The 12,763-nt window shown below is 38.0% G+C and overlaps 1 protein-coding gene across 1 annotated transcript in view; it reads left to right on the forward strand.

Annotated features, from left to right (window-relative positions):
- The window catches only part of LOC106057584 (gamma-aminobutyric acid type B receptor subunit 2-like), a 47,955-nt gene that overhangs the window by 31,535 nt on the left and 3,657 nt on the right, over positions 1-12,763 (forward strand). Inside the window, exons 12-18 of the mRNA XM_056032224.1 lie at positions 683-843; positions 2,301-2,465; positions 3,935-4,036; positions 5,019-5,166; positions 5,925-6,033; positions 7,806-7,919; positions 8,888-9,016. Of these exons, the coding sequence (XP_055888199.1) occupies positions 683-843; positions 2,301-2,465; positions 3,935-4,036; positions 5,019-5,166; positions 5,925-6,033; positions 7,806-7,919; positions 8,888-9,016 (928 nt within the window). The remainder of the gene's footprint in view (positions 1-682; positions 844-2,300; positions 2,466-3,934; positions 4,037-5,018; positions 5,167-5,924; positions 6,034-7,805; positions 7,920-8,887; positions 9,017-12,763) is intronic.

Consider the following 12,763-nt stretch of genomic DNA (forward strand, 5'->3'; position numbering starts at 1 on the left):
GGAACACTATGGAGTTAGTCAGCATAGTGGTTTATTTAGTCTTTAGTTGGACAATGTCTAACTGGATTAATTATCAAAACTTATGAGACTATGCAGTCATGTACGTCTTCTTATTGTATGTGTATTTGTGTGTGTGTTTTAGGAGCAGTTCATGGATGGCTGCCTGGTCATGCGGTTTGCGCGCTGGACTGTCGTTCAGATTTATCGATGGTCCCGGGTTCAAACCCTGCCCGCTTCCATCCCCCGTCGTCCCGCGTGAGGTTTGGACTAGGAAGTAATTATCTTCAACTCTGAAGAAACATCCGAAACATGTAAAACATTTTACAAAACATTTTTACAAACGATTATCTTCTCACAACACCGTAGTTGGCAGTAACAAAAAATAATCTCTAAATGCGTACTCGATAGCTCCGTTTGTGACCGAACTAAAGCACACCCTCTAACGTGCATTCTACTTCAATCGACTGTACAACGTTATTTATAGAAACCTACTTCAAGTTTTTTTATTTATGAAATAAAAGTCTTTACAAAGCAAACAAAGTGTTTCTGTTGTATTATCATTCACATTAAGAGAATAGAACAAAATCTCTCATGTATTGTAACCTTTAAGTGCTGTATCTTTACCTCCTAGTAAACACCAAAGTCTACATTGGTAACACTGAGCTCTACTTTTTTTTGTCAGTATGCTCAAATCTGAAATTCCAAAAGAATTCGAGGACTATTACCAGACTTTTTTTTCGGATGGTTCGGTGTACAATGAACACCGTGCACCTGAAGCCTATGACGCGGTCTGGGCTATCGCCATGGCATTAAATAATACATTGACAAATCTCACGGAATCAGGTGAGTCACTTGGTCTGAGGGTCTGAGTCATGGGTTGAATAGTAATTTTGGTGGGTAGAATCTGAAGCGTCAGCTCTTGTGGGTCATAGTGGCGCCCTGGGGGGGGGGGATAAGTCCGTTAGAAGGACATGACTTGAATAACAAAGAGATATGGGAAACCAAGTAGATTTCATGCGGTAAGGATGCAAGAAAGGTTCCAGATCCGCGGGTCACATTTTGTGGCCGTACATTGATTAGCAGAAATAGGAAGCACTTTCTTGGACTGTTGGGATGGAAAAGGAGGATCTTTGACCTTTGGTTAGCTTTAACATGACGATACTCCAAAGCTTTTGTGATTGAATGATCATTTAGTTAATAGGAAACTATTGGAAAGAGGTGTCGGTGAATAGCCAATTTCTCATAGAAATATAGGTGAATAGCCAATTTCTCATAGAGTTATGGGTGTATAGCCAATCTCTCATAGAGTTATCGGTGTATAGCCAATCTCTCATAGAGGTATCGGTGAATAGCCAATCTCTATAGAGGTATCGGTGTTTAGCCAATCTCTCTTAGAGGTATCGGTGAAAAGCCAATTTCTCTTAAAGGTATCCAATCTCCCATGCCTCGCCATTTGTCCAAATCTTTTCATTTGTTCGGGTGTCTCAAGATATAATTCTTTAGGACTCTGTAATTAGGGTCTGAAAAATGGGTTGAATCTTATCCCAAATGCCCAGGCTTTGTAACGGAGACTGAAAATATGGGGTTAGAGGTTTCTTTTTCTAGTTTTAGACTCATTTTTTAGAAGGCGTCAGTGAGGAGGGGTGATGCATTAATGAATTTCTTTTCAAGCTATTACACTTTATACTTTTAGTCTCATTTAAAGAGATCTATTCCATTTGCTTCATTTTAAGAGATCTATTCCATTTACTTCATTTAAAGAGATCTATTCCATTTACTTCATTTAAAGAGATCTATCCCATTGCTTCATTTAAAGAGATCTATTCCATTAGCTTCATTTAAAGAGATCTATTCCATTTGCTTCATTTAAAGAGATCTATTCCATTTGCTTCATTTAAAGAGATCTATTCCATTTGCTTCATTTAAAGAGATCTATTCCATTTGCTTCATTTAAAGAGATCTATTCCATTTGCTTCATTTAAAGAGATCTATCCCATTTGCTTCATTTAAAGAGATCTATTCCATTAGCTTCATTTAAAGAGATCTATTCCATTTGCTTCATTTAAAGAGATCTATTCCATATTCTTCATTTAAAGAGATCTATCCCATTTGCTTCATTTAAAAAATAATAATTTATACGAAAAAATACGTCAATCTGGTTTTCAATTTAATGAAAATGATGGATGCTAGCTACTTGCCAACTTTCGTAGCTTTTAATCTAACATTGAACTGTCGTGGTGATGTATATAAGCTTTTGAAGACTTAGAAGAAAATGTTCTCTTGAGTTTGTTGTCTTATAGGTGATGTCAACGGCCTGGAGAATTTTAACTACCACAATGAAACTTTACTGAAGATCATGCGTGACAGCATGCAAAAAGTGCGGTTCAATTCTCTTTCTTGTGAGTTCTTTTTCAACAACAACGGCGACAGAATACCTGGCATAGAGATATATCAGTTTAAAAATGGTGAGAGAATATTTCAGCTAAACTTAGATAACCATCTCTTCAAGCTAGCCAGATTTTCTAGTATTTTTTTTTTTAATTTTATTTTAACTTCGTGACTGCAAGTATCATCTTTACAGTAGTCAATGTGACATGAGAGAAAAAATGTTAAGCGATTGTCGTGTGAAAATTGAAACAGAATAACAGTCTTTTGAACCCGGGACCATCGATAAGTCCGAACGACAGTCCAACGAGCGAACCACACGACCAGGCAGCCTTCAAAATCCCTTAAAAAAAACACCAAAAGATGGGTGGACACGGATCTCGAAAACGGCTCTAACGATTTAGTTTTGTTATGACAAACAAGAGTTGGAATTTAGCACGAAAAGAAGGTGAGGTAAAATTGGCGAAACATAATTAAATTCCGAGTCGGACTCGAACATTTGACCCCGAACCGGTCCATCACCTAGTAGCTAACTGGTACTAGTCTTGCTATTTGTTTCATAAAAAGGTCACGTTTTGCTTAGAGACAGTCAAGTGACTATTGAAAATAAGACTAGGATTTGAAGTGTAGTGAAAGAAAACACACAAGACTTTTGTCAGCATTAGAGGCTTTAAATTCTGAAGTAGATATTGAAATACTACGACATTCCACGGTTCTCATCTTGACGTCGTAAACGTCTTTTTCGACTAGGTTCATCGGCGTGTCGACTTTATATCGTTAACCTTTCGTGTTCATTGATTTGTTTATTTGAGTGTTACCTCCCTTTAGACTTATCTGCACAAGACACAGGCGTCTTACTGACTCTTACAGTTTATAAATAGCTTTTGGACAGACAGGCCACACAAAACTAATAGCATCTTTTCGCCTTACGGGGTCTCTAATGAGCTAATCGTTCCACTAAATACTCAAAAAGTTAACGAAAACATTTGGGAAACACTGAACACTCTAGACGCTAGACAATCTATTTCTTGAACATACATACATCAGAGTGTATTCCTGCATGCCATCATTAAATAAATAAATACATTTTAAAAGCGCACCGTCTTCTAAGTCTGGATTTATCTGCCTATCATTAGAATTTTATATACACTGAGGAATTTTTTCGAAAAAGGGGTGGGGCGAATCGAGGCAGGGTTAAAATGTTCCATTTTATTAAATCTATCATTCATTAGTTTCTAGTCGTGGAGTAAAACGCTCTTACAGAACATTATCTACTTAATAAAGGAGGAATAGTCGTTTGCAAAAAAAAACAACAACTTTCTAACATTACTTGTTATAAATTAAATTATAAGCCATGCTAAAGTCTACAGTCTTCTAATTTTATCTTCCTTTTTACAATTCTGTCCTTCTTTTTGTCCTCTTTTGGATGTTCAGTTGTCTGGTAACCCTACAAGCATGATGGTTAGTTTGAACGGCCTCTGAGATTTCAGAGACTATTATCTGGTCTCGCTATCAATACTATTTGATCATTCTATATTTCAACCGACAGATAACGCTTCTGGGTTTGAACTTCTCGGACAATGTCACTTCAACGGCTCTGATGGCCAGTGGAACTGTTCCTTGAACGAATCTAAGATAGTCTGGGACTCAGGTGAGAGTCATGCAGTTAAGACAGGTACGGACAAGACAGTCGAAGTAAGACTACAGCTGTGAGAACTGAAAGACATGTAACATGAGAACTTTAACAGATAACAAAACAAGTAATCTAAAAAGCGAAATGTACAAAGTAAACAAAACTTATCTAAAGAGAAAAACTCCACTTTTACAAACCATAATCATAATACTGTAAGAATTATTTCCTATTTTCGATAAAAAAAAGTTAATTATCACTACTTAATTAACTGATTGGTTAATATTGATTGAGTCATGTTTTTGTTTTTTTAGGAACAATGAATAATTGTGCAAAATTTCAACTTGATCCGAGAATAAGAAGTGGGAGAATTAACGTGTTAAAAATGTGTACCAGACAGACAGACAAACAGACTGAGTTTATATAAACTTTGTAAAAAAATAAATTCCAGTTTTATTATATATTATAATATAGTTAACTAAATATTTATATTTTATCTGTCATTGCAAACTATATTTAAAAAAATGAACAGTAAGAGGATCAAACCCACTACATTTGCTTTATCAGCGCGACGCTCTATCCACTAAGCCTGACTAAGCTGTACAGACATACTACTATGAGCAAAATTTAAACTTGAAATAAATGATTTTTTTTTCTCTTTGTTTTTATGACCTTTTATCTCCCTTAGACTTTTGGCTATGAAGAAAGTGACTGGAGAGACAATGTTATGGCGTGTTTAACTATTAGGCAATAAATTGTGTTTTTTCCTATATTTTATATAACCAAACTGAGCCTAAGTGAAAAGCTTACAAATATTTTCTTTTATTCTCTCACATTACCGTAGGATAAATTGGTCTCTTTTTGTACCGAGCTTATTACCTATCACTTCTGTCAGTGACTTCGCCTGTCAGGCCAAAATCTTGTACACGTTATTTCTCTCACTTCTCGAAGCTAATGGTTAATGTAAAAAGTTTGCTAAAAAACAACAACTTTATATTCACAGGTGTACGTCCAGTGGACGAAACAAAAAATAAAAATGTAACTAAGAATATTGACGTATACATGAGAAACGGGTTTTGGATTCTGGCCAGTTTCGGGATGACTATGTCTGCTGGACTCTTAGTATTTAACGTCTGCAACAAATGTCACAGGTTGTACTATTCATATTAGTTCAAGATTATTTGTACTTTACCATTTAAAGAAAATTAACAAAGGGGTAAAGCGCTAGGCTTTCGAACCAAGGTCTACGGGGAATTTTTAATTTCGGTATTTTAAGGGCGCCCCTGAGTCCACCCAATTCTAGTGGGTACCTGACATCAGATGGGGAAAGTAAATGTGGTTACTTGGGATTGCCTAACGTGAGGGAGCCGGGATTAACCTATAGATAGAAAGGGAAACTTTACTACTACATTTATGTATATAATTTTGGTGTAGGATTCTTAACATCTTTGTAACATGATAGCACAATGTCTTTAGCTCGAACAATATTTTTATGACTCGAAACAGTTTTTGTGTAACATGTGTGTCTTTGCATTATCTCTGAAAACAGAAAAGCTGCTTTTTAAAATTTTATGTTTGGAAACGGGGATAAAGATTACAAGCAGTATAATATTAATAATAATAATAACGCTTGTCTTCGAGTCCGAAGATTAATACCGACTCTCTTCTACACAATCTTTTGCCAAATTGTGAGATAGTTTTCAAATTAATTAAATATTTTTTTCCGAAAATATTTCTGTCAGTGTTGGCGATTCATAGTTATGTCAGATTGTTTTTTTTAATAACACTTTACGGTCTGTGTATTCTTAAGCACACTTCGAACATGTTAATCTCTCAAGGACAGTTTATTACATCTGTATTTGGAAAGTAGGTCTACAACTTTAAAGACTATGTATTTTATTCCTGACAGAATCGTAAAAATGTCATCCCCGAGGCTCAATAATATAATACTTCTTGGCTGTATGATCTCCTATAGTACTATCTATATCATGGACGTGAAGGAGGAAGTGACTTGCATAGTAAGTTCTCACATTGTAAGAAGAGGATGCTGTTGATACGATCTTTAATTGGTGGAAATAGCTTTGAATGAATGCCATTAATCGACACATATTTTATAAATTTATACAGACAATTTTTGTCGACGCAAATAAATAAGATTACAAAACGAAATCGTGTTTCCACATAAACTCAGATACGCCCCCGTAGGGCCCAACCCCTGGGTCATCTATTTGGTAAGCAATGCATGTAAAGAGGAAGATTTCAATATTTTTAGTTCGAATATCGGAAACTGTAGAATAGAATATAGATCTATAAACTATCAACAACCACCATTCTAACTCACTCGTACATACATGTGGGGCCAAAGTGTTGCCGAAGTGATTATAGTATTTGGCAGGCAGACTTTGTTAATATTATGATTATTACATTGTTCATACTCATAAGTATTCAATGAACTGATTGTTATGAAGATAAGGTTCAATGTCAGCTTGATCTAATTTCTCAAATTAATGGATTTAACGACCATCAAAATACTCAATCCTCAATGCATCTTGTATGGATTTGGTAATCGCTATTAACAATAATAACTAAATACTTTTTTAATGCATAACATAAAGTACGTATTAAATTCTTTTTTTTTTTTTTTGTTTTTTTTTTTTGTTTGTTATATAAGTCTTTTTTTTTTTAATTTAGCATAAGATTATATTGCCATAAACACATAAGACAAAACTGTGAATTCCATGTTTTCACAACAATTATGGTTAAAACATTGTTCTTTTTTTTTTTTTTTTTTTTAAAAGGAACCCTCAAAATTTGCGCTATTCAATTTTAGCTTTATCATCATAGGAATCCTTGGGCCTTGGGCCTCTTTTCTTTGCCTCTTTTTTGGGCTTTATATGCCTCTTTTATGGGCCATCTTGCCTCTTTTGTGGGCTTTTTTTTTTTTTTTTTTTTTTTTTAATATGTTTTATTTCTAAGTTATCATAATTCACAAGTATTAAATCATAAACAATTGAAAAGTGATTCACCCAAAAATATAATAACAGTAATAGAAATATTATTTAATATCAAAGACATTCTACCTAACCAATGAACCCCCTAAAGACAGAAAAATGATACAAGTATACTCTACTCCAGAACAATCAACACAATATCAGATATTAGATCCTGTACAAAAGAAAGAACATTATTTAGCGATATAAATAGTTATATATATATATATTTGGTAGGTAAAAAACTGTATGCATAAATATTATAAAAATAGACAATAGTATCACCTCTATTTATTTACTTTAGTCTCCCCTGTTTTGATTTTAAAAAAAGGCCTACATATTTAATTGTAAAAACAATAAGGATTCTGATTCAAAAGAAAGAAAATAGCAGTCACACATAAACTTTGCAAGCTACAAAATATGAAATCAAATGTTCGACATCTTTTCTAGTTTTTGAGGTGTACACGTAAGAGTCTGACGAACGGACTGACAGACAGACCACAAAAAACTTATAGAGGCTTCTCCCCTGCCCCTGAACAGACGTACATTAAAAAACCCACTACAAAAAATTCCAATAGAGGCCAGCTAAATTAACATCTAATTACAATAGAGACCATCTAAATTAACATCTTTACATGATTTATATTGGGATGCGGTTATGGGGGGTAGGGGTTGACAGTAACCCTAGTGACACCTCTGGTGGATACTGTTCATATCTCTCCTTCGTATTAACTAAGTACTTTCACTATATCTTCATATCTCTCCTTGGTATTAACTAAGTACTTTCACTCTATCGCCAGTTGCGGACCTTCACTGTCATCCTGAGTTTCTCATTAAGTTTTGGCGCCTTGTTTGCCAAGACCTGGAGAGTGTATGAAATTTTCACAGCAGGACACAAAGTTTTAAATACAAGAGTGAGTGCTGTGTTATTTGTTCTAAATACAAGAGTACTGTGTTCAGGGCCGGCTTTACTAATTTAGGGGCCCTATTTAATGGATGCTTGCGAAGACCCTCTTCTAAAGTTTAATTTTACAAAAACAACTATTACTTTTAATTAGATCATTATATTAACAGTTGTTATGCAGCATGTGTGGGAAGCAACTCAAACACAAAGTCACCATTTGGTTAATTAATGTTACGTCTCTCGTACGATACACTAAATTAGTTAACCCTTTAAGTCCTACATCTTTACAAACCTGTGACAAGAGCCATGACTGATAGCGATATGCTTAATGTAAATTGCGGGGCCCGTGCTAGGTGAGGGGCCCAATTTGAGCAATCGGCCTAAGGCCGGCCCTGCCTGTGTTATTTGTTGGTGTCATTTTGTTGTTGAGGGCAATTTGTTTTAATGATGAATGTTTCATATTTAGTTTTATTTTGCGCTGTTAATATTTTAGTCCTCCACAAGGCTTTCTATGGCTAGGAATGTACGTAGTGGTTCTAAATTGTAAATGCGTTATTTAGGGCCCTCAGCAGTGCGGCACTATAGGTCTGGTCTGTTCAACTTGACGTGGGGGAGGGGGTATTCTGCTTAGCACATCTAGAGGAGAGGTAGAAAAGAGAGTAATTAACCTAAATAGCTATGTAAAATTTCGTTCCAAGACAGCTACTTCTATGCGTTAATCCTCGAGAGTAGCCATTATAGGCTACTTGTAGAATCACAATTTTCAGTTTTTAGCATTGCTAGCCTTTTGATCGGTTTGCATTGTATAATCTATAAAGGTCGCTGCCGAGTTCATCCCTATCCTTGCAAACTAAAAAAGTTCTAACTACTGATTACTTGGCTCTCTTCGTTAAAAAATAATTCTTTTGTCTGTTGTAATGTATAAATAAGCCAACAGTTTCTGTTTCACAACATCTGTTGTTGTTGTTTTTTGACCAGATGCTACGAGACAGCAGTCTATTTCTGATTGTTGCCATCTTAGTTGTCATCAACAGTTCAGTTCTCGTGGCCTGGATGATAATTTCGCCGCAGATGCCCACGTTTGTCAACATTGGAACCACTCCAGAAGTGAGTTGATTCACGATTTTAAAAGTGTTAACATGTAATTAGGGTTACCAGACACCCTACACCATTGAAGATCAAAAAGGCTGGAAAACAACGAGGCGTACAATGTAGTTCAGAAACATATCCGTTAACCAAAGGCGGTTAAACTATTATATTGTTACGCTCTTCTCAACCAAGCCTTCTGCAAACACTACTTAACAACAACACAACAGCACATCTAACTCAAGAACTTGACAACAAGAGCTTCTAGTAATAAAGTGGCGATTTAATGACAATTACATCAACAGCCAATTCAACTCAGCTTGGCTACATCAAATTCAAATGCTTTAACACAATAGAACTGCCTAACTTAACAAGTCTCACTAGCTCGTACAGCTACATTTTCGAAGGTACCAAAGGTACCACAGTCCTTACGCCTTGCTGTTCTGGACTCAACTGTCCTTGTAAACACACTGTGTCCCGACCGTGAAGGCTCTTGATCACATGATCACAACACAGGTCATACTTGCGTGAACTAGTAGTACTGGCCCTTGTCTATCGACAGCCGTTGACCCGTTGACCTGTGTGATTGGCCTTAGTCGTGTGTATCAGTAGGCCGCACACACATTAACCCTTTCAGTCCGCCACTGAAGTTACAACATTGCCCCCTTCTTAGATTTGTCCGTCCCGGACAAAATCTACCTCACGACATGGGCGTTGGAGGTTCATAGACGCAGGTGGGGGTCTATCGGTGGGAGCGGCAGTGGGCTTGTATTGCCACCTCAATGGGGCCATCTGCAGTGCAACCTGTGTGTGTCGCTTTCTCCTGCACCAGTTGGTCTTCTTTTGGTTGAGAGGAAGCCGTGTACGTTTTCTGGCCTTTCTCTCAGTCGCCACCGATCGCAGCCTCGTGGCAAGTAGCGAAGCACTTGATGTCATGGCATTGTTCATCAAGACCATTGGTCTTATACGTTGCTTCAGCAGGCTTTCTCGATGCACCGTGGGCCCCCAGGAGACCAGGTTGTCAAACATGGAATAATCTGCAAGCTTGCCTGGAAGACATGTCTGTGGGGCACGTGGAAAACGTCCTATGTGCACAAGTCCATCTGCTGCACCACCATCAGCGCTTCTCTTGCTGATACTGGTATCAGAACAAACGTCCGTTCGGTCAAGACTTTGTTGGTAAGTCTTTCGGTGCTCGCACTTTCCCTGCGAGGCGGCCCCGTCAGCACAGTTCTTGTTCAATGCCTGGGTGCAGGCAAAAATCACGTTGACATGCTCAGATCTGTGCTCAGCGTTGTCACAACAAATGTCAGGCTTCTTGTCATGAGAGCCAATCTTGCAAGGCTCGCTATCGCGGCCATAGACAGCGCTACCATCAACAGCGTCTCCGTTGAGTAACGGATTGTTAATACCTCTTGACATGGTAGCCATCTGTTCCTCTGTCTTGTTCAATATGGCAACAAACGTTTCATCAGAGTTGTTTAGCGAGGTACTGATACCTATCTGTTTAACTATGGTACAGACCTGCTCGTTGACCTCTTCCGGCTTCGTACCCAGCTGTACCAGGAACGAGTCCATCCGTTCATTCACGGCGTTCATGAGCTCTCTGATATCTGGTTGTACTTCGAACAGATATGAGTTGGGGTCTTCATCTTCGTCCAGCAAGTCTTGTCGAAGGCGTTCTCTTAGGGTTTCCTTGTTTCTTTCAAAGCATTTCAGTCCACGACACCGAAGCTCTTGTTTCAATTCTTTTAGATCAAGTTCAGCAAGCAGTTTCACAGAAGCCATGAGAAATCCCACTTCAAGACACCAGTGTTACGATCTTCTCCACCAGGTCTTCCGCAAACACTACTTAACAACAACACAACAGCACATCTAACTCAAGAACTTGACAACAAGAGCTTCTAGTAATAAAGTGGCGATTTAATGACAATTACATCAACAGCCAATTCAACTCAGCTTGGCTACATCAAATTCAAATGCTTTAACACAATAGAACTGCCTAACTTAACAAGTCTCACTAGCTCGTACAGCTACATTTTCGAAGGTACCAAAGGTACCACAGTCCTTACGCCTTGCTGTTCTGGACTCAACTGTCCTTGTAAACACACTGTGTCCCGACCGTGAAGGCTCTTGATCACATGATCACAACACAGGTCATACTTGCGTGAACTAGTAGTACTGGCCCTTGTCTATCGACAGCCGTTGACCCGTTGACCTGTGTGATTGGCCTTAGTCGTGTGTATCAGTAGGCCGCACACACATTAACCCTTTCAGTCCGCCACTGAAGTTACAACAATATTAATTTTTTAGATAAAGCGACTTTTCGCAATAATTCATAATTGCAAGTAGGCCATACGTATGGAACTGTATCACATTTTTTTCTTCAGATTTTCAGATTTTACTTTTTGCAAGAAAAATGTCTCTCACTGAATGAATGGAGGGACTCTTCTGTTCACTTACGTTGGTCAGCGAAAAAGCTCTTTCAGAGTTAGCATTATGTAAGAGAAGGCCAAAACATAATAAATCTTGAGTCGCTCTAAGAATAGCTTTGAATATACACACACACACACATTTCTCTTTATATATATATATACGTTTAGAGAGTTACAACCAGAAGATTAAAAGTTAATATGCCATTGTAGTAAACAACAGCACTTGAGGCCGTTGCCTGTCAGACAAAGAACAGATTCCAAAACGGAGGAATGTCCTCCTTTAGCAAGACGTCTGGTTCATTAGGTTCATCCTTTATTATCCCTTTTTTTTCTTTCTTGCTTACACACTGTTGAGAAGTGTGCTGAACTTCTTGCTTGCTCTGTTGAGAAGTGTGCTGAACTTCTTGCTTGCTCTGTTGAGAAGTGTGCTGAACTTCTTGCTTGCTCTGTTGAGAAGTGTGCTGAACTTCTTGCTTGCTCTGTTGAGAAGTGTGCTGAACTTCTTGCTTGCTCTGTTGAGAAGTGTGCTGAACTTCTTGCTTGCTCTGTTGAGAAGTGTGCTGAACTTCTTGCTTGCTCTGTTGAGAAGGGTGCTGAACTTCTTGCTTGCTCTGTTGAGAAGTGTGCTGAACTTCTTGCTTGCTCTGTTGAGAAGTGTGCTGAACTTCTTGCTTACACACTGTTGAGAAGTGTGCTGAACTTCTTGCTTGCTCTGTTGAGAAGTGTGCTGAACTTCTTGCTTGCTCTGTTGAGAAGTGTGCTGAACTTCTTGATTGCTCTGTTGAGAAGTGTGCTGAACTTCTTGATTGCTCTGTTGAGAAGTGTGCTGAACTTCTTGCTTGCTCTGTTGAGAAGTGTGCTGAACGTCTTGATTGCTCTGTTGAGAAGTGTGCTGAACTTCTTGATTGCTCTGTTGAGAAGTGTGCTGAACTTCTTGATTGCTCTGTTGAGAAGTGTGCTGAACTTCTTGATTGCTCTGTTGAGAAGTGTGCTGAACTTCTTGCTTGCTCTGTTGAGAAGTGTGCTGAACGTCTTGATTGCTCAGATGAGAAGTGTGCTGAACTTCTTGCTTGCTCTGTTGAGAAGTGTGCTGAACTTCTTGCTTGCTCTGTTGAGAAGTGTGCTGAACTTCTTGCTTGCTCTGTTGAGAAGTGTGCTAAACTTCTTGCTTGCTCTGTTGAGAAGTGTGCTAAACTTCTTGCTTGCTCTGTTGAGAAGGGTGCTGAACTTCTTGCTTGCTCTGTTGAGAAGTGTGCTGAACTTCTTGCTTGCTCTGTTGAGAAGTGTGCTGAACTTCTTGCTTGCTCTGTTGAGAAGTGTGCTAAACTTCTTG

This window comes from Biomphalaria glabrata, chromosome 6 (assembly GCF_947242115.1).
Source record: "Biomphalaria glabrata chromosome 6, xgBioGlab47.1, whole genome shotgun sequence".
Taxonomy (NCBI): Eukaryota; Metazoa; Mollusca; class Gastropoda; family Planorbidae; genus Biomphalaria; species Biomphalaria glabrata.